General features: G+C 41.3%; 1 protein-coding gene across 2 annotated transcripts in view; it reads right to left on the reverse strand.

Moving 5' to 3' along the window:
- Positions 1 to 18,335, reverse strand: part of GAS6 (growth arrest specific 6) — a 347,916-nt gene that overhangs the window by 226,288 nt on the left and 103,293 nt on the right. For both annotated transcript variants that reach the window (XM_078658080.1, XM_078658079.1), the window contains exons 3-4: positions 15,535 to 15,559; positions 13,416 to 13,478 (exon numbers count right to left, since the gene is read on the reverse strand). In XM_078658080.1, coding sequence (XP_078514206.1) covers positions 13,416 to 13,478; positions 15,535 to 15,559 — 88 coding nt within the window. The remainder of the gene's footprint in view (positions 1 to 13,415; positions 13,479 to 15,534; positions 15,560 to 18,335) is intronic.

An 18,335-nucleotide genomic window follows, 5' to 3' on the forward strand; every position in this document is an offset into this window, starting at 1 on the left:
CCAATTGTAGCGTCTTCTGAGCCTGGGTACCTGCCAATAACTACACCACACATAGAGCTTGGTATTTCACGTCTTTATTAGTCTGCATGTAACTGCGAACTGAACATTCTAAATCAGCCTTCACTGCATTCCACTCTAACACTTACGTCACAGCTCTACTGAGTCCATCAGGAGCTAAAAGGGTTCCGTATTTGCTAACTACCAAGACACTACACCTAGTTCCCTCCAATATTATATAGAATGGTGACCTATAGCTGCAGCAACTCGTACTTAAGTATGTTGATGGTTTGACAATCGCACACACTATAAAAACCTTCATATGGGGCATGCAGAATAGCTTATAGCAGCAGACTAAACTAAACTGCCCAAGCTCTTTCTTATGCTCTTTTCCCACCTCCACTTTAAGCACCATCACCCAAGACAGGATAACAGCATCATTCTGTTCGGTAATGCACAACACCAAAACCGTTCCCACCTAGACCACACTCCAAATATAACTTCATTGCAACCAAGCGTTCCCATATAGCGTACTGTGGAACTCCCCCTCACACAATGAACTTCATACCTCACAAGGAGTATGAAACAATTTCAATTAGGAAACACAAGGTAAACATTATGGGGCTTCACAACTGTATAGTGTGATATTACATAGGTAACCCTGCTCTCCTGCAAACCCCCACGTTTTAACAGACAACTGCAGTAAACACACTTTAGGCTTCACTTATGACATTATGTGTAGAGGCCCACTTCTCCAAGGTTATGAACAAAAGAAAATGCATTATTAGATGATCAACAAACAAGTGCCACGGTCAAGTGTCAAAAGAAAACTGAATGTTTCTGCTTTTACTCATGCACTAAACGATAAGCACACCAAACAATCTAAAACATCAAGGAGGGTCAACATGGCAGCACTGTCATGTGTGTATGGCATCAGCAAAGGAGGAGATGAACTTGAGAACCGCAGAAGCACGTAACATGTATACACCAGTGGATGAAGGTCTCAATGACAGTGTTTTGTGAACCAGTCATTTCAAGAAGCCACGTGCTGGCTTCCTTGGTCCTATGTCTGAAAGTGGGTCGTGTGCTCCCTTTACATACATGGTAAAAGAAAACAGTGCACCTCCCCACATCAAACGATATACATATGTCTACGTATACACACACCAAGGAATTAAATGTTTGTGGTAATCCTAGTTCTGCATTGTAAGTATTCTCACTTAGGTCATGAATGTAGAAATTTCTCCAGCATACAAGGACCCCAAAATGCTTCTTTTCATTAATACAGAGGGAATAAAATTTGAACTCAAGGTTGACACTTCACCCTCCAAAAATAGGTGGCACCTTTATAGTAAAACAAAAAACGGATCACTTTTTGCTAAATTTTTCGTTATGGAATTGTGAAGTTACAGGAAATGTAGATAAAAAGCAACATCAACCGAAGAGGGCCTTTAATTTTGCTTTGCTGACTACAGTGTGAGATCTGGCCTCTTCATCTTAACAGTAATGCTTAGTGAATGTATGTACAGGTGTCAATGGGCTACATGACATATCTTTCTAGAGAAACATTTCTTAACCAGGCAGCAGCTGCAGCTTTTCCCTGTGTAGAATGTGCCCTAGGTCTACTAAACAGTGGGCTATTAGCTGGCTGATAACAACAAGCTATGCAAGAGGCTATCTATCTAGCAACAGTCTATTTGAAAGACACCATTGCAGTACAGAGTGGCTCATAATTGAGAAAACAACTTTACACAGATCTTTCGTCTTATCTAATGAGTGTTAAAACCTTCCAGGCATCAAGCGAGTGAAGATATTTAAAAAATACTGACATAGATACGGTTTAGTTTATGTGGAAGTCAGAAATTACCTATGGGTAGGCCTTTGATGTATGCCTTGATGGCAGTCAGGTGGACTTTAAAATATAGAAAAAGAAGATTTGACTTTGCCAAATGTAGAAGATTGGAAATAGTCACATCTTCTTGATAGGTATTTGGATCATATCCTGATGGTTTTGGAGGCACCATATTTCAAACCTCTTTCGATTAATAGCATCAGAACTTCTGATAGAGGGACATTTAGCTTTTCTGAGAATGTTTATATCATGTTAAGGCACATAACGATAACCATCTTGCATGACCTCTGGAGCCATGCTACCAAAGTCAAGAACGTTGGGGTGAAGTATATTCTCTTAAATACATGAGAGCAAGTTCATTCTGCACTGCAGTTTCTTCTGCAGTCTCACTGATAGGTGAAGTACTTCTAGAAACCACGACTATTTTGGCAACTCTAGGGGGGTGAGTAGAATTGTGGCATAAGAAGATTTTAGCTTCATCAACACTGTTGGGTACAGAGGCATTGAAGAAAAAGCGTAAATAAATTATCTGGCCCGATCCCCATGGTCCCTGGGAGGCAAGGTTTGGACATTTTGCCTGAAGACAATTCTATCTGGTGCAATCTCCAGTCTTGAAAAATATATTTTCCTAGATCTAGTGCCATCCTGCTTGTTTGCGTAGAGCACTATGGGGGTGCTATCTGGAACATAAGCCTCTGTTGTTATGGGTGGTAGAAAAACCTTCAGCACCTGATGTCTTGTTTTTAACTACAGAATATTTATATGTTAGAGTTGTCTTTCTCTGCCCACAATCCTTGAACAGCCATATATTACAGATGGGCTCCATATCCCATCAAGAACGCATCCGTTACAATGGTTTGAGAAGGCGGGTCCTGACAAAATAGACTTCCTTCCAGAAGACTGGATCTTATACACCACCATTAAAAGATTACTTGGTGGGCTGATGGGGTCAATTTGTCTTCTCAGTTTAGTTTTACTCAGCCCACTGATCTTCCATACATTTTTAGAGAGCTTTCATGTGGTGCTGTGTTTTGGTTACTGGAGAGATGGACGAGGTAATTGATCTTGAAATGCATGAGACCTGATGCGCTGCAAGGCAGGATGTTATCAGCAGCTGATCACATTTACACAAAATGGTAAACTCTATCCTTCAAAGGATACAATTCTCTCTCTTTTGTGCATAGTGTTACTCCCACATAGTCAGGAACTTCCACAGGTTTCAACATTGACTTCTCAAGGTTGATAGGTTGACCCAGATGATGTAATAAAGGATCACTGGTGTGAAGTAGTGATGCACTTAGTCTTCAGAGTGGGTTTGATCAGTCACTGAGGAAATGGTAGTTGCAAATTATTTAACTGCATAGATGGGCTTGCATTACAATCACGCACTTTAAAAACAGATTTGAAGCAGAGTTTAAAAAAAGGGAAGATCTGTATTCTGACAGTGAATTTGCCAATTTTGAATATCAGAAATATTCTGTGCTTCATCCCTGGGATTTGGAAATAAGCATATTGCAAATCCACAGAACTTATCCAATCTCCTTTCATGTGTTGTGGATACATCTGATGAAAAGCTAACATTCTGAGCTTCTGCCTTTTGTAGTACTTGGTGTCCTGTTTCAGGTTCAATATCTATTAGGGTTCTTTATTAGGACCTTTTGGGGGACCTCTTAGTGAAGGAGGAACAGGCTCTATTACTCATTGTTGACGGAGAGATGTGACTTCCATTCTTACCAAACACAGTTGGTGTTCTGGCACAGGTTTTGGACAGATTGAGGCAGGGAATTTATATTAAGAGTGTAGGTGTTTTGAATGATCTGTAGTACCCACCTGTTGTTGTTCTTAATCTCCACTCTGCAAGATAACTGAAACCACTACTTTCTATCTGAGTGGTGAACGGACGTGAGGAAGTTATTATTTTGACTGAGATCTCTAGTTTCCAGAAGAGGAGGGCTGTTTGTTATTGCTGGTGGTGGCACCACAAAGGGGCTGCCGGTTGGCATCGGGGATCCCTAATCTGTATTTAGAACTATAAAATCTATCCTTTTACTCCAAATCCATTGCCTTCAAAGAATTTTAGCCTCCTTTATATGTTTCATCTCATCGTCACATGTGATCCAAAGAGGACTGGACCAGTGAATGAGAGATTTGGGATGTTGAATTGTTTGTCGACCTTCACAGATGGTAGATGCAGCAAGGATGCACAGTATAGGGGCATGCTAAAACAATGTTCTGACGGCTAAATCTATGCAGTCAATGGATTCACTAATTACTTGGTTTGAAACAAATTGGCCTTCGTGCATAACCTCTAGGAAGCTTTGCCTTTGGTCTCTCTGGAGGTCATCAACAAAGGCGGCCAGCGATTCTTTAAGATTCTATCATATCATCATATGCAGAGGCACTAGCTGTTTTAAATGCTGCTGCTGCATAATCACATACCTTGCGACCAGCAGCATCAATAAAACTACTCTCTCCATCTGGCAGTCCCGAAGAGTGCCTCTTCCTGACCACTGAAACAATAACAGAGTCTGGTTTTGGTTCCTGTCTACGATATAGAGAGGGCCTGTATTTTTTCAATAACCTGGGAGTCGTCTTCTGGACTGTTGCTTGAGGCAAACAGTCATCCTTGGCATCTTTGCTGGAAAGGGCAATTTCAGTGTGAAAAATGAGAATCCAGGAGATCCTGAAATTCTCGATGCAGAGGACTGTCTCGACTTTCATCATCTCCCTGTCATATACCTTGACATCAAACAGGGACTGTCCTGATGCCAATCTCTTTGACCGCAAATTCTTCAATGCTATGTGCGTCGACATCAATGACCGGGTTGAACGAGAAGCCCCCGAGGTTGCGGGTATCTATGTCGATTGACTAGGACTAGAAGATTTGCCTGTTGGAACTTGTCCTCTCAGCATCAACATTAGCTCTGTCACAGAACTAGCCTTCAACAGCGAGCTTGTCAGTGTTGAGCCTTGCTTCAATTAAGGCTGGTGCTCCCAGGAATGGCATGAGTGCCTGGAGTGATGGTGACGCTGCTGATGCATCTTTCTCTCCTTGGATCTTCCTCTTTAGGAGCCCTTATTAGAAGAGTGCAGGGTGTCAGTAGAGAGAACCCCTCTCTCGTCTGCGGTCAGTGTTCCTTCCTCACCTCTTCTGCTCAGAGGTCTTCTAGCTCTCCATATAGGCAGATTCCTTCTCGGTCATTCAGGGCTCTTTAATCCTTTTTGACAAAACACACTCCTCGACAGTGTGAGGATGGTAAACTGTCCACACACAAGAGGTGGGAGTCTATGGCAGTCACTTCACAAGTGATGGCATTGTTACGAAAATATCCTCAAAAAGGGAGAAACAAAGGAGGCAAAAACTTCCCAGATATAAGAAATGTCAAATGAGGGTGACAAAATGTAACTCTGAGGGGAAAGACCTCAAAAACACAGGGTGGGGAAAAAACTGAAGTATTCTGAGAATCTCTCAGCACAAGCCGGGAAACAGAGTCGAAGCTGTGAGGCAAACTGCAAGTATAATGGATTCTGGGAAAGGGAATCTGCAGGCTCCTTAAAGGAACAGTGTATCTTTATCAACCTCGAACACTTTTAATCTCCTGACAAACACCCTTTTCCTATATTTTTCTCTCTAAAATATAAGGGTTTAGAGGTTCCTATTACTGGAGCAACATAGTTTAAGCTAGGTGGTGCAATGTTGTTTTGGTGTAGTTGGAAACAGTCAATTCCAGAAAGTAAGAAAAAATCTGTAAAAGCTGACCCGTTTTTACGATGGAGATGATACCTATTTTTCGAAATATGGATGGTGTCGACCTCCGAGTCAAGTTTTATTCACAGTGCATTATGAAAAAAAAGCGTTTCCGGGTTTCCTTCACGCTAGCGGGAATAGTCTACATTTATGACTGTCACTGAAGATTTTTTAGAAGCAGAAGCACTCATTTCCTTTGTGAAATATTCCTTTATGTCAGCATGTCTGAAAAAATGCAAACTTTTAATTTCCGTGACTTTTGAAATCCAAGACATTTGGCAACATTTCCTCAAAGTGCAAAACAAAATGACATAATCGGGTCGGGAGACCAAACAGCTGTTACACTTGTGCAAGTGTGGTGTGCGCGTGGGTGCACACAGCCTGATGGAGAGAGTTCAGCGTGATGTGAACTCAGTGAGCCAGCCTGCATGGCTCTGGGTGGTAGGGCACGGAGAGGAGTGGGTGAATGGTGGAGGAAGGCGATATTAGGGGTGTGAGTGCGGAGGTGTGTGTTACCGACCAGAAATTATTTTTGTTGGGGCAATTGGTGAAATACAGATGTATACATTTGCTGTAAATGAAAGATGAGAACAGCTAAATAACAATGTAAACATTTCTACAATCCTTCCCTTGAAGATCAAAAGGAGTTGATGGGACACCATACAAAAAGGGCAAAACTATGTAGGGTGCTACAGTAGGTAGAGAAAAGGTCGGTCGGTGGGCTTAGTGATATTGTGTGTAGTAACTGAACAGGACTTTATTAATTAGGAACCATGATTTACCCCCTTAGCTAAGGTGCTAGGAACACTCTTTCTTGCTATTATTGTCTTTGCATTACTGTTTAAAACAGCACATAAAAAAGTTCCGAAGTTAAAGAAAAGTACTTTAAGGAGCACGTTATAAATATATATTAAAGACAGTGAAAAAGCCTCAGTAGTTATAGTTTAGTTGATAAGTTCACATGGAAAGCACAGTTTGGTTAGGTGCACATTATATATATTTGTTTTAAAGAAGCACACATCCATGTACTTTTAAACCTGTAAACATTCATGCTGATAGGCCAAGCGAGTGGAATATAGAGAGAGATCAAAAAGATGCATTTCTCACTTATCTTTTCACAGAAATATCTGTGCTACTGAGAAAAGCAGTAGACAACATGATATCAACATTGCCATGAACCAGTGCTTTTGGGAGGGAAGTGATTTTACTTGGTTAGGAGTAAGTTCACATAGTATCCTTAGAAAATTCCGCTTACTAAAGGAGAGTTGGCAATTACATTCAGTCCCCATTTTGCAACAAAGTAAAAAACATTCAGTAAGGCCATGTCCACAAAGCAGTCAAGTTTGTGTGAAGCTAGGCAGGACAGTAGGCCATGCGCAGTGGGTAATGGAGCTGGGTTACTGGGCCCTCCGTGATGCCTGCTCAGGAGCACGAGTACTGTGGCTGGTCCAGTGCTCAGTCCAGTGACCTCTGGAAGCGTGGAAGTTATGGCTATCAGGAAGTTCAAGGCAGTTGCTACAGTGGATTGTAGATTACAGACCCCAATTTTTTTTTACTTGAAAATAACTTTTGCTATTTGAAATTATGATAGTTAACTAAAATGAGTTACTAATCAATGTCATAAAAAAATTCATAAACATTTCCTGCAAAACATCTGTTGAATGTGGTTTTGCCGTTTACAATTCAAAAACTTTAAAAAACATTGTATTAACTTAGTTATGCCTAACTAGGTACTTGACAACTGAACTGTAACAACACAACACAATGCTCAGCCAAGAACATTAAGAGGGAAATGTTGAGCTGAGACCTAAAAGAAGAGGATTCACTGATAATGTAAGAGCAAAAGTTAAATTATTCCGAAGAAAGTCAGCCTACACCGTGAACTGCCAAATAGTTTCATCTTGAAATGGTTTGACAAGGAACATTCAATTTTTACAATAAAGACATTATTAGTGTGCAAGGTACTATTATCATGGGTAACATACCAAATCAATGAAAGATGTTGCCTAGATGTCAAAAACAATCCGACAAGATGTATTTCCTATTAAGTAAACTAACAATGTAATATGTCTTCACATTAATTCCAGGGCTTGAAGAAATACTGTAATTATGCCTTATGCACAGCTAGCTCAGCCCTACAGTTGGTTTCAACTCTCAACTCAAATGGTGTTCTTTTATTGACCTTTCAAAGATGAAAGGCTGAATTTCCCAAATTGCCAGCGTTCACAAACTTCCCCAAAGACACATAATCACATTGAGCTAGCTTACTGTCTAATCCTGTCCATTCATTGGACCTTCTGGATGTACTCTGTGTTTTTGTCCCATTTAAATCAATAGCCACGAGTCTAGTCTAGGTAGTCCATGTATTTTATGCTGCCCGCCAGGCAAGGGAAAGTGTCTGCAGGACTTGATGTGCCTCTTAAGTGCGCCAACCTCTCACAAGGCTTTGTGGATCATGATGGTTGGTGAGAGCTGTAATTCTACTGAGTGGCACAGGGCTTCTCTTGATCCTAACAGTTAAAATCTATGTGGTTTTTCACAAGTGAAGTCATACTGTTTCCTATGACTGGTGCAGTGTGTTTCAGCTTACGTGTGGTTGTACATAGAGAAGGAGTGCTATAAACAATGTCCTCAGCAAGGGCAAGCGGCATGCAGCAAAAGGTGCGGTTTTCTGCACAAGGTAAGACCATTCGAACATTCCTGCAGCATTTGAGGATGCACCACAGGGACTCTTAGCTCTTTCTATCTGATTTCTGACAAAAATATTCACTCAGCCAGAGTCTTGGCTAAAAAAACAAGACTGGGATATAGCCTGTAGACAAGATGACCACTGCTCAGATCTTGGTGATCGCTCAGATCTTTGTAATCAGTCAGATCTTGGAGAGTACAACTGCTTTACCTTTTAATGTAGTGGAACGACAAGAGACTGACTGACAGGAGACCTGCTGACATCCTTAAATCGTGGTTTTTTACCCTCATACTTCGTCGTTCTTTTGGTCCCACAAGGTAGTTCACTGATGTTAGGTCAGGCAGACCAGGGATTATTCTGTTTATTCAATGCTACCTAAAGTTAAGGATCTGGCAGTCGTCCTGACATAATATTCAATTCAGTGTCTCCCTTTCATCCGCAGAATTCCCACTAAGAAGGGAGGTTGGTTCACTCAGTCACCTGGAACATAGGACTGCTCTAAGGATAATCCTGAGCGAAGCCCTAGGTAACTATAAATCTAACTTGCCTCAGGGGCTATCTGCATGAAAGCTTCTATCAAGGTTGCCTATGAAACCTCTGGGTCCTAGCCTCCGCACCTTCTCTGCTTCTACTCCTAACTTATATATTGTCAGTCCCCTACTCATACATGCTACACAGTCTCTTCCGCACAGCTCCAACATTATACCGATAACATCACAGGTGCTTTTGCAATGGCTGCCTCAAGAATATTCTTTACATCACTCACAAGCTGTTCCAGCTAAATAACAGTAACACATCACTAGTATAGCAGCATCACTCCTAGTGACCGTTAAAAACACTTAAATCATTACCATCTCAAGGGTTACAGTGTTTTTTTGTTTGTTTTTTCAGAATTTTATAAAGCTCAAAATGGATCCGAAGGTATCAGAGCATTTTACATGAGCGTTACAGTTGCATTACACAAGAACACATTCATTTTTATTAGGCACTGGGAGATTAAGTGATTTGCCCAGAATCACAGGATGTTGAACGTCGTTGATTGGACTCGAACCCGGTTCCCCAGATTTGAGGTTGATCGCCCTAGCCCCTAGACCACATCCTCTTCCGTTTCTGTATCTTTTTTCTCATCCACCAATAAGACACATGGTCTTCTTTCCTACCTAAGAGGAAAAGCAACATAATACCATACGTGTTCCTTTGGTTCTCCCGCATACAGTGAAGCCATGAAAGAGAACTACAAAAATGGTATTAGCTTTGGATGCCTTCTGTGACCACCGGGAAGACTTTTTCCTTTTTTAGCCTTATCTTATCCAAGACCGCAACAGTTTCAAAACATGACTGTTAGCCCAGAGTCCACCAAGGACAGGAACTATTACTCCTTTATACTACACTGATGGTCTAAAAAAAAAAAAAGAGAAAGGTTTTCTTCCTTCCCGTTATAAGCTTGCCCCACTTAATAGTTGTACTCTTGTTGCAACGGGCTTGAAGACACTGCCAGCTAAAGAACACTTTTTCTAAAAGAAATGTACAGTGGTGTTTCCAGTTCCTGAAGATATTTTAGGTTTAGGTTTCAGTACAGAGAGAGAACCAATTCTGAAAATTTTGCTCTACCAACATAACAAGGCAGGAGACTTTGGGGAGAATAATCCTAAATTCAGAGTATAATAGGTATGGACTTCCTAAAAAATGTCGATGATTTTTGGTAGGTTGACAATGCAAAACGCAAACTATCTCTAATGCCCATCATGGTTGTGAAGGAAGAAGGGTACACATAGAACAGCAAATACATGTTGCTGGGATATAGAAGATTTTTGTCTTTCAGGTTTGCTGCTGGTCCCACCATCACATCATATATGACCCATGTTTTATGGCCTCTGTCAGTGCACATGAAATGGTTTCCCAGTCTCAACCAACATTTTCTTTACATTATTATCACTGAATGGTATTGGACTGGTACCAGTCTTATCTGTCATAGAAATTACAGATCACCCAATCTTTCAGCAAAAGCTTTTTCACTCACTGAGTCAGGCAACCTAATGCCTTTCTATTTATTTTCTAGTTCAGGAGTTCCTAACCAGTGGTCTGTGGGCCTCTTGGGTGTCCGACACATCTGCGCAGGGGGTCTGTGATTACTTAGAAAATTAAATATTAACAGATTACTAATGTGTGTATAAATAAGCAAGCAAAATGTAACATTTAATATTTTTAAATGTTCAGTAAACGGGGCGGAATTTGAAATCTGAGGCTAAAATTTAAGTAGGTGTTGAGACAGAAAAGTTCTCTGCGTTGTAATTAATGTACACTCCTGCTATAAGTGTTTCAAATGCTGTTTTTTGTTGTAATAGGCAAATATTGATCATGTGCGTGCGCCATAACCTAGGCCTGTCTCATGGACCTCGGTCCTGTTGAAACCGGGGGTGGCGCCCAGGGCACTACACTCACGGTGGTGGAAGGCTCCTGCCTTCAACAGGAGTTAAGTAGCACAGTCTTGGTGGTGGCAGCATACAGCAGTTAAGTGAACAGTAGGAGTGAACAGGTCCTTTTAACCAGTATCCACTACTATGTGATGAACTCACCCTTGGTGTACATGTGGTTGATGCAGAGTGTTGTGCAGCAGATGAGTGGTGTCCCTGCCCTAGATAAATGTGTGCTGCCTGGGAAGGGAACATACAATACAAGGATAAGACAGTACTATACAGTACGTGCAGGTTGAAAGCATGTGCTGGGTGTATATGTACCTGTGAATGGTACAGTACACGAAGGATATAGTGCTGTGCAATGTGTGCATGTTAAATGCATTTACTGGTAATACATGTGCCTGTGGACGGTACAATACATTGCAGACTCTAGGTTATATTTTGGGAGACCAAGGTCTGCATGCAAAAAACTGAGGAGAGGAGGTAGAGGAATCCTCCCATACAGATTTGTGTATTGCTGCATTCCTTTAAGTTGGGAGGAACACACACTGGAGAGGGGCTAGCCAGGCTTTCTTCATATACTTCAAAGGGTGCTCTTTGATTCAGTAAAAGGTCACAAGGAAGGGGCCTAGGCACATCTCAGAAAGCAGATGGGGCGGATAAGGAATCATAAGAGTATGGTTAGGAGCCCAGGATGACATTTTTGATGATCATATCACTGTGGCTTACATTCAGGTTTGAACTCTGGCTTTGGAGTCTTTCTTACAGTGGCAGACAGCTTTTCAAGAGGGAAAAAGAAAAGGAAAAATGTATACTTTTAAAAAGCAGTGCCACAACATAAAAAGTCAAAGACCATAACTCACATTTGGTGTCTGGAAATGAACTGAAAGAAGGGGAGATTGTGACCTCAAAAGTTACCATTTGCCAAGCAGCCAGGTTGTGTGTGAGAAGGGGAAGTTCAGCAAGACTTTTGCCTGTGACCTGGGCTGGGGGCGAAGGTCTGCAAGTCTCCCAGCTGGTTGAGGGGACATCACCCAGGGAATACAAGACCATCTGCCTTGGAGCCTAAAGCACCAGCGCCTGCCTACTTGCCAATACCAGTGTGTACTATGAGGAAGAGGGGAGCATTGGAGGGACCAAGGTCTAGTGGAGAGCCCTGTTGAGTGAAAGATGCTGCTGCATCAATCGGTCATAACCCGCGGGCAGTCGACAACTCTTGTAAGCCAGAGGATGGCCGCCATGAATTGAGCTGTGTGCATCGCTGCACCGGTCTGGCTGGAGCCTGTGCGGTGAAGGGTTGGTGCCCCCGTATGCCAGGAGCGGCCGCCATGAACAGGATGCCATGCAGTGATGGCAGTAGCTTTTCCGCCGGAGTAGGCTGCAACAACGTATGTCAGAGGGGTCGCCGCCAAGTTCTTCACTTAACCAATCTTTGCTGGAGCAATGTACCATTAAAATGTGGTAACCCTTATACCAGGACCAGGTCAGAGTCAACCCTGGAAGGCTATAAAAGTCAGGCAGCTGTGGGACCCTGTACACCTGCCTGGGATATTGCATTTATGCCAGGATCTTCACACTACCACCACCCACACCCCCAAGGGTTAGAACCAGAGACATACCTTGGAAGGAGCAGCCATACAAAACCCCTGGTTGTTATGGAGGTGCATTTATATGTGAGGACTCTATGATCGCTACGTGTAACCCGCTTGGGCTGGGGTACCTCCTGTGAAACACTTGAAGCCTGACCTGAGAGTACTGTGCTGTTTTTTCTGAATGTCATATTTCCCTTGGTGTCAGCAGCAGTAAAATAAAATACTTATTTTATCACATAAGTATTTGGTTGGACAATAAGTTATTGCAGGTGGTGAGCTCAGGTTGAGTTGTGAGCCTGTGTTCACCCCTCTGTATAGCCCCTCCCTCGTCTCACAGAGAAAGCTTGGACTGCTGGGACCACACTAACCTTGAGAATCCAATGCAGAAAGGGTACTTGGCCTAGTTGATCAGGAACCATTGTAGACCGGGACATCGGGGGTAAAAGGCATAAACCTCCCCACGGTTGTGCCCAGTAACCCCGGTTTTCCCCGTAATGGGGGCTCTGGCAATTGGTATACTCAGAATGATTTGTAGAAGCAGTGCATGTGCACTAAACAATATATAATATGGACGATGGGTAGCCTCACTTGAATTGAGAAAAACTCCTACCTTCTTATTAATATAAAAGTTTTGATTTTTATATTTCTGAATTAAATAAAACTTCTTTGTATTTGTTTGATGAATGCTTGTGTGGGGAGGCAGGATTTCAAAACTGATTCCAGGGAGGGCAGAATTCCAATAATGATTAACTATGTTTACTCCGAAGTCAAAAGAACCAATGCTCTAGTTCATGGTTTTATGTCTAATCATTCTTTATAAACCCATTTCTATTTCTTTGAAGTTCTTCAAATTGAAATACATTTCATTAACATACAGATGCCATAGTAAAGGAAATAAGACACAACCGTTTTAAGAAGAGTTAATGAAATAAACTAAAGAATATAGTAGCAGATCAATATGACAATGTAAATCGGCCAGACAAGTTAGTAATACAAAATAGTTTTAAAAAAGAAGAATGAATGAAATAAACTAAAGAAGATAGTAGCAGATCAATATGACAATGTAAATCGGCCAGACAAGTTAGTAATACAAAATAGTTTTTAAAAAAGTAAGACTTACTGTGTACGCAAGTAATGAGGCCAGGATTTCTTGCGTATGGCGACCCAAATAGTTTAATACATTCTGCAGGCAAAAAAGGAAATTGTTATTACTCTTTGGCAGCCACCACAGTGAAAAAGGTGTCAGGAAGGTTGTCAGTGTTTCTTCGTGAAATGATTTGCTGGGTGGTTCCAGAACCTTGTTAAATTACATTCCTCCAGGTGCCTTAAAAATTCTTCTCATTTAATAGTACTGTTTCAGCTTTGATGTATAGTGGGGGAATTATAACCTACTCAAGGAAACTGCCCAACCACTTCACCAGATGTGACAACAGTATTAATAAAACACACACATAAAAACAGCGCCCACTGTTGTATGCGCCACGAATATTAAAAGCAGATGTCTTACAGGCCATTTCGAATTCAATGTTATCCTTTTTTTATAACTTAAGTGAAATACATCATGCATGTAATTCAAGTATAAAAAGCCCCCCCCCCCCCAAAAAAAAAACTATTTGATTGTTAAGTATACTGAACGTAGACAAAACGGGCTAATGTCAAAGTGATTGAGGACTTTCGCTCCAGTCAAACCAACAGAGGTTTGCACACGAAGAGCCTTAGCCAGTCGTTCGAGAGAACCGCTCCTGTCTGAGTCAGTACAAAACCGTGCTGGACTACTGGGAAGAGTGGTCAACACCACTTAACGAGAAGCCAATACTTTCAGTTCTAAAGAATCTTTTGTGTCACTCCCCAGGGGTTGTCCCGAGGCTCACTTCAAACGTTTGGCTTTTGACAAAAAAAAAATCATAGCCTGGAGCATCCATTTTAAATGCCTGGCTAGTCATTCAGTCCATGTTTTTTTTTACATGGCACATAGAAAATTCTGAGAGTTAGACAATCTCCAAGCAGTACATATGGTAGCCAAATTGATAACTGGCTGAAGTAGTAGATTAAGTGAATGGTTTAGAATTACATAATTTGGCCAAAGGGGGACCCTAGTTTCAACAGTTGGCTATTATCCACTAGATCACACCTCTCACCCCATATCTACAATTTTATAACGTTTGAATTATTTTCCCAAAATTAATTACGGCTACTTCAAGCACCAGAAATATGCATACATTAATCACATTGTAGCTGAAAACTCTTCTGGGATTCTACCTTCTTCTGGAGAATGGCTAATACCTTTCAAATTTGAAACACAAGGCAAAATACGTTTGCGTCGTTCCACATTTCTGAATCTGGAATAAGCGTGCATAATCAATTTGCACCATTTTCACCAAGTGCACACTACATTAGCAAACAGACGGGTGTGCCACTAAAAGACCAGGGCCACTGGAATTATGCAGCAAGCAGACACCAAATTATACAGCAGGGTTGACAAAATTATATTAGAAAAGGCAAGCATTATGTGGCCCATTTTGTGATATTATTACTTCATAACTTTGCCATTTTTACATGTTAATACTATCTGACCAAAAGTTTCATCTCATTAGTACCAGTTTAACACACAACAACAGCAAAAAGGAACTTAAAAGTGGCCTGGTAACCTTTTACTGCACAAAAACATGTGTTGCTGAGTTTTGCATAACTTTTGATCCGTTTGAGCTACAAACACATTTCTTTTCTTAAAATCTGCAGATTATAAAACAGATGATGGATTATGTGGCAAACACAGAGCATCCATAAATATGTAAAAAAACTAAAATAAAAAGCTGCAGCCGCAAAATCTCACACCGCCAGTGGCCGTGCTGAAGACTGAAGGCCTGGGCTGTTCTATAGGAGAACTGACAAACCAATAATTAGAAGACACCATGTAAATTCAGGGCAACTCAGTATGAACCACGATCATCAATGTATTGCAGATTTTCTTCACTCGATGTCCTGCCAATCAGATACTTGTGCACCACATATTTAGGTTAGGACATCCTCTCATTTATAAGGTGTGCAGCAAAATTTTAAACACAAGGCAGGAAGTCACTGACTTTCCCTCTTAGCTTTTAAAAAAACAGTATCCCAGGCATGTGAAACTCAATACACTCTCTGCCACAGAAGGCATGCTACTATACGCATAGCACAGAATTAAATTAAAGTGCTGTTTCAGGCACAAAACATTCTCTCCAAGAATTATGGCAACTCACCCAAGTATCGGTCATAAAAATATTCCTGCAATAAAAAAAAAAAGAAATTACAAACTTGTTAGGCAGCCTAGACAGTTCCCTCATACATTACAAACCATGTACAGTATATTCACTACATCTGCGTGCAGAGGTTTTTGTATATATAAGGCTCAAATAGGATGCAGTCCAAGTGATCTGTGCAGAATATGAAAATGTAGATTCTAGGGATTCTCTCTAGGACGTCGGCAGAAGAAAATTATAAATGGGACAGCACTGCTGCACTAAACAAGTATTGGCAAAGCCAATGGCTCTCACTTTAATTCATAAATGCTAATTACATGGGTAACATGCAGCAAAAAAAGATTGATTTCTGTGTAGAACGCTTCTAAGACCCAAAGAACTGAATGTGACTAACACTGTAAAATTTGAGAGAACTTTTCAAATGTCAAATAGCCCCTCATGCATTGCATTGGAAGCACGTACTGGAAGGTGAATGACTCAACAAATAGCCAAGGGCATTAAGTGAGAGTGGTAACCCTCTGGGTAGAGCCAAAGCCCACTGTATGTTTGTTTCTTGACAGCTGGACTGTCACGTCAGGCCTAAAAAGTAGGACTGACACTTGAACAATTTAAACATGCACACAGCAGCATATTCTTTCTCCCCAACAGTGGAAAAGGTGTCCAATATCTAGAATAAATGTGGAAGCTACACCCATAAATGTGATCTGTAGGAGCAAATGCCAATGGTCAAGAAAACTGGCCACTGAATGTACAAATTACGTGCCTCCTTACAACCACCAAAACTGTGTTCTATGCAAAAGTCTCCCAAACTGATAATATACCCATGGAGCAGAGCAATATTTTAATTATTCATTTATTTCATGCCTTTCGTAAGTGCTGCATGATGTCACAAGTCCACTTTAGAATGGCGAGTGTTGTGTAGTTGGATGTAAATAAAGAAGTCCAGAATTACAGGATCGACTGATAAAAATGACCTTTGCAGTGCTTAATTTGTTCCAGTGGTTGCGAGTGGTGGACACTGCCTTTCCGTACTACAAACTATTTTTCATCATCAGACGTTGACCCAGGGCAAGAGAGAAAGTCAGAAAAGGAGTGATAAGAAGAGGGGAAGAATAAAAAACAGTGACTAGAAGAAAACAAGGACCTAAAAAGAAGTAGCAAGAACCAGGAAAAGACTCAGGAAGTGCAAATTGGGGAAAGGAAGAGGTGCAAGACTAGGAACCCTTAATATTCAGCAATCTCAACATTTGACAGCAACTACAAACTCGTAAAAAACACTCTTTGTTCCTGTATATTTTTTAAACAAACTAAGCTGGTGCCTTGATCTCTCTACTCTCCCAGTAATGCGCTATATTTGACATTGGAAAGGTATGACTCAATTAACTCAAAAAATATCTCCCTAGGAATCTTCTTAGTTTGTGATGAAGATCTGGATAAAGGATGAACAACTTAGATACCCATCAGGAACTTAATGAGAGAAAGTGCTCAGGTACTCAGAAAAAAGTGTAAATGTATAATGTCTTAACCCCTCAACTGGAACGGAAAAGATCTACTTCTGTAATAAACAATCTAGTGACTTTTAGGAAGATTGACATTGAAAACGTCACATTTATATCATGAAACCTACTAAGATAACATGCTAACCCACAAATGTGATATTGCCCAGCATTTAGCCACATATGTCTATGTTGTGAACGACAATGTAACGTTTTTAATCAAAGCTATGTAGACAACATTTGTGTCCTCCTTCAAGTTGCCACCCTTAACCACCTGTGATTTTGTTAATCTAATGTTTAACCCCTTCCATGCGCATGACGAGCTGAGCTCGTCATGAGTTGCGCAGCTCGTCATGTAACGCGGCTTTTCGTAAATAGCCGCACAGCGCAAAAATCGCGGCCGCACGCATGCGGTTAATAGTAGGAAAAAATTGAACAAGTCCTAATGAGCCTGACTCACTAAAAGAATTGATATGTACCACCAAAGGTTGTCTTGTATCCTTGACGCAAATATCGCATTGACATTGTTTTGGAATTCGAAGGTTTCCAAGAAGACACATGGCAAGCTAAAGCAGTTCAAATTCCTATTCACTCAAATGAAGTGGCATTACTGCACATGTAATAGCATACAGTGTACATTAGGGCTTGGGGAAATGCTTTGTGTGAGCTCAATTATACTTGTTAAACCCCCCTTTCATGGGGGAAAACATTATTTTACAGGAGCAACTTATTCCCCTAGACCGCACCCAATTTTAGGAGTGTTTCCTTATCATTCCCACCCTTTTTAAGTCTTGCCTAGGCAGCACTCGCGCTCTCTCTTCAATCCATGCAGGGCAGGTGCCTTGCTCACTAGGGACCTTTAGGAGCAGTTTGCGGTACTGCACCCAGACATGCAGTGCTTTTGCCGGGCTCAGTAGGGACCACTAGGAGCAGCTTGGGGTACTGCACCGAGACATGCTGTGCTGGTGCCTTGCTCACTAGGGACCTCTAGGAGCAGCTTGCAATACTGCACCGAGACATGCAGTGCTGGTGCCTTGCTCATTAGGAACTTCTAGGAGCAGCTTGCTATACTGCACTGAGACATACAATGGTGGGTCTTGGCTCACTACGCAAGCATTTGCAATGCACTAGGTCTCACATTACTGAAAGTATGAGCTATTGGCGATGCATTATTATTTGCAACGCCTATACCTCAAACTATAAGTAATGCGAGACCTATTACATTGCAAATGCTTGTTCGTCGAGTGAATAGGTGTGAATACCTCATAACGTGCTTGTGGGTAGTTCAAACATTCAGGGCATTGC

This window comes from Lissotriton helveticus, chromosome 8 (genome assembly GCF_964261635.1).
Source record: "Lissotriton helveticus chromosome 8, aLisHel1.1, whole genome shotgun sequence".
In the NCBI taxonomy this organism is placed as follows: Eukaryota; Metazoa; Chordata; class Amphibia; order Caudata; family Salamandridae; genus Lissotriton; species Lissotriton helveticus.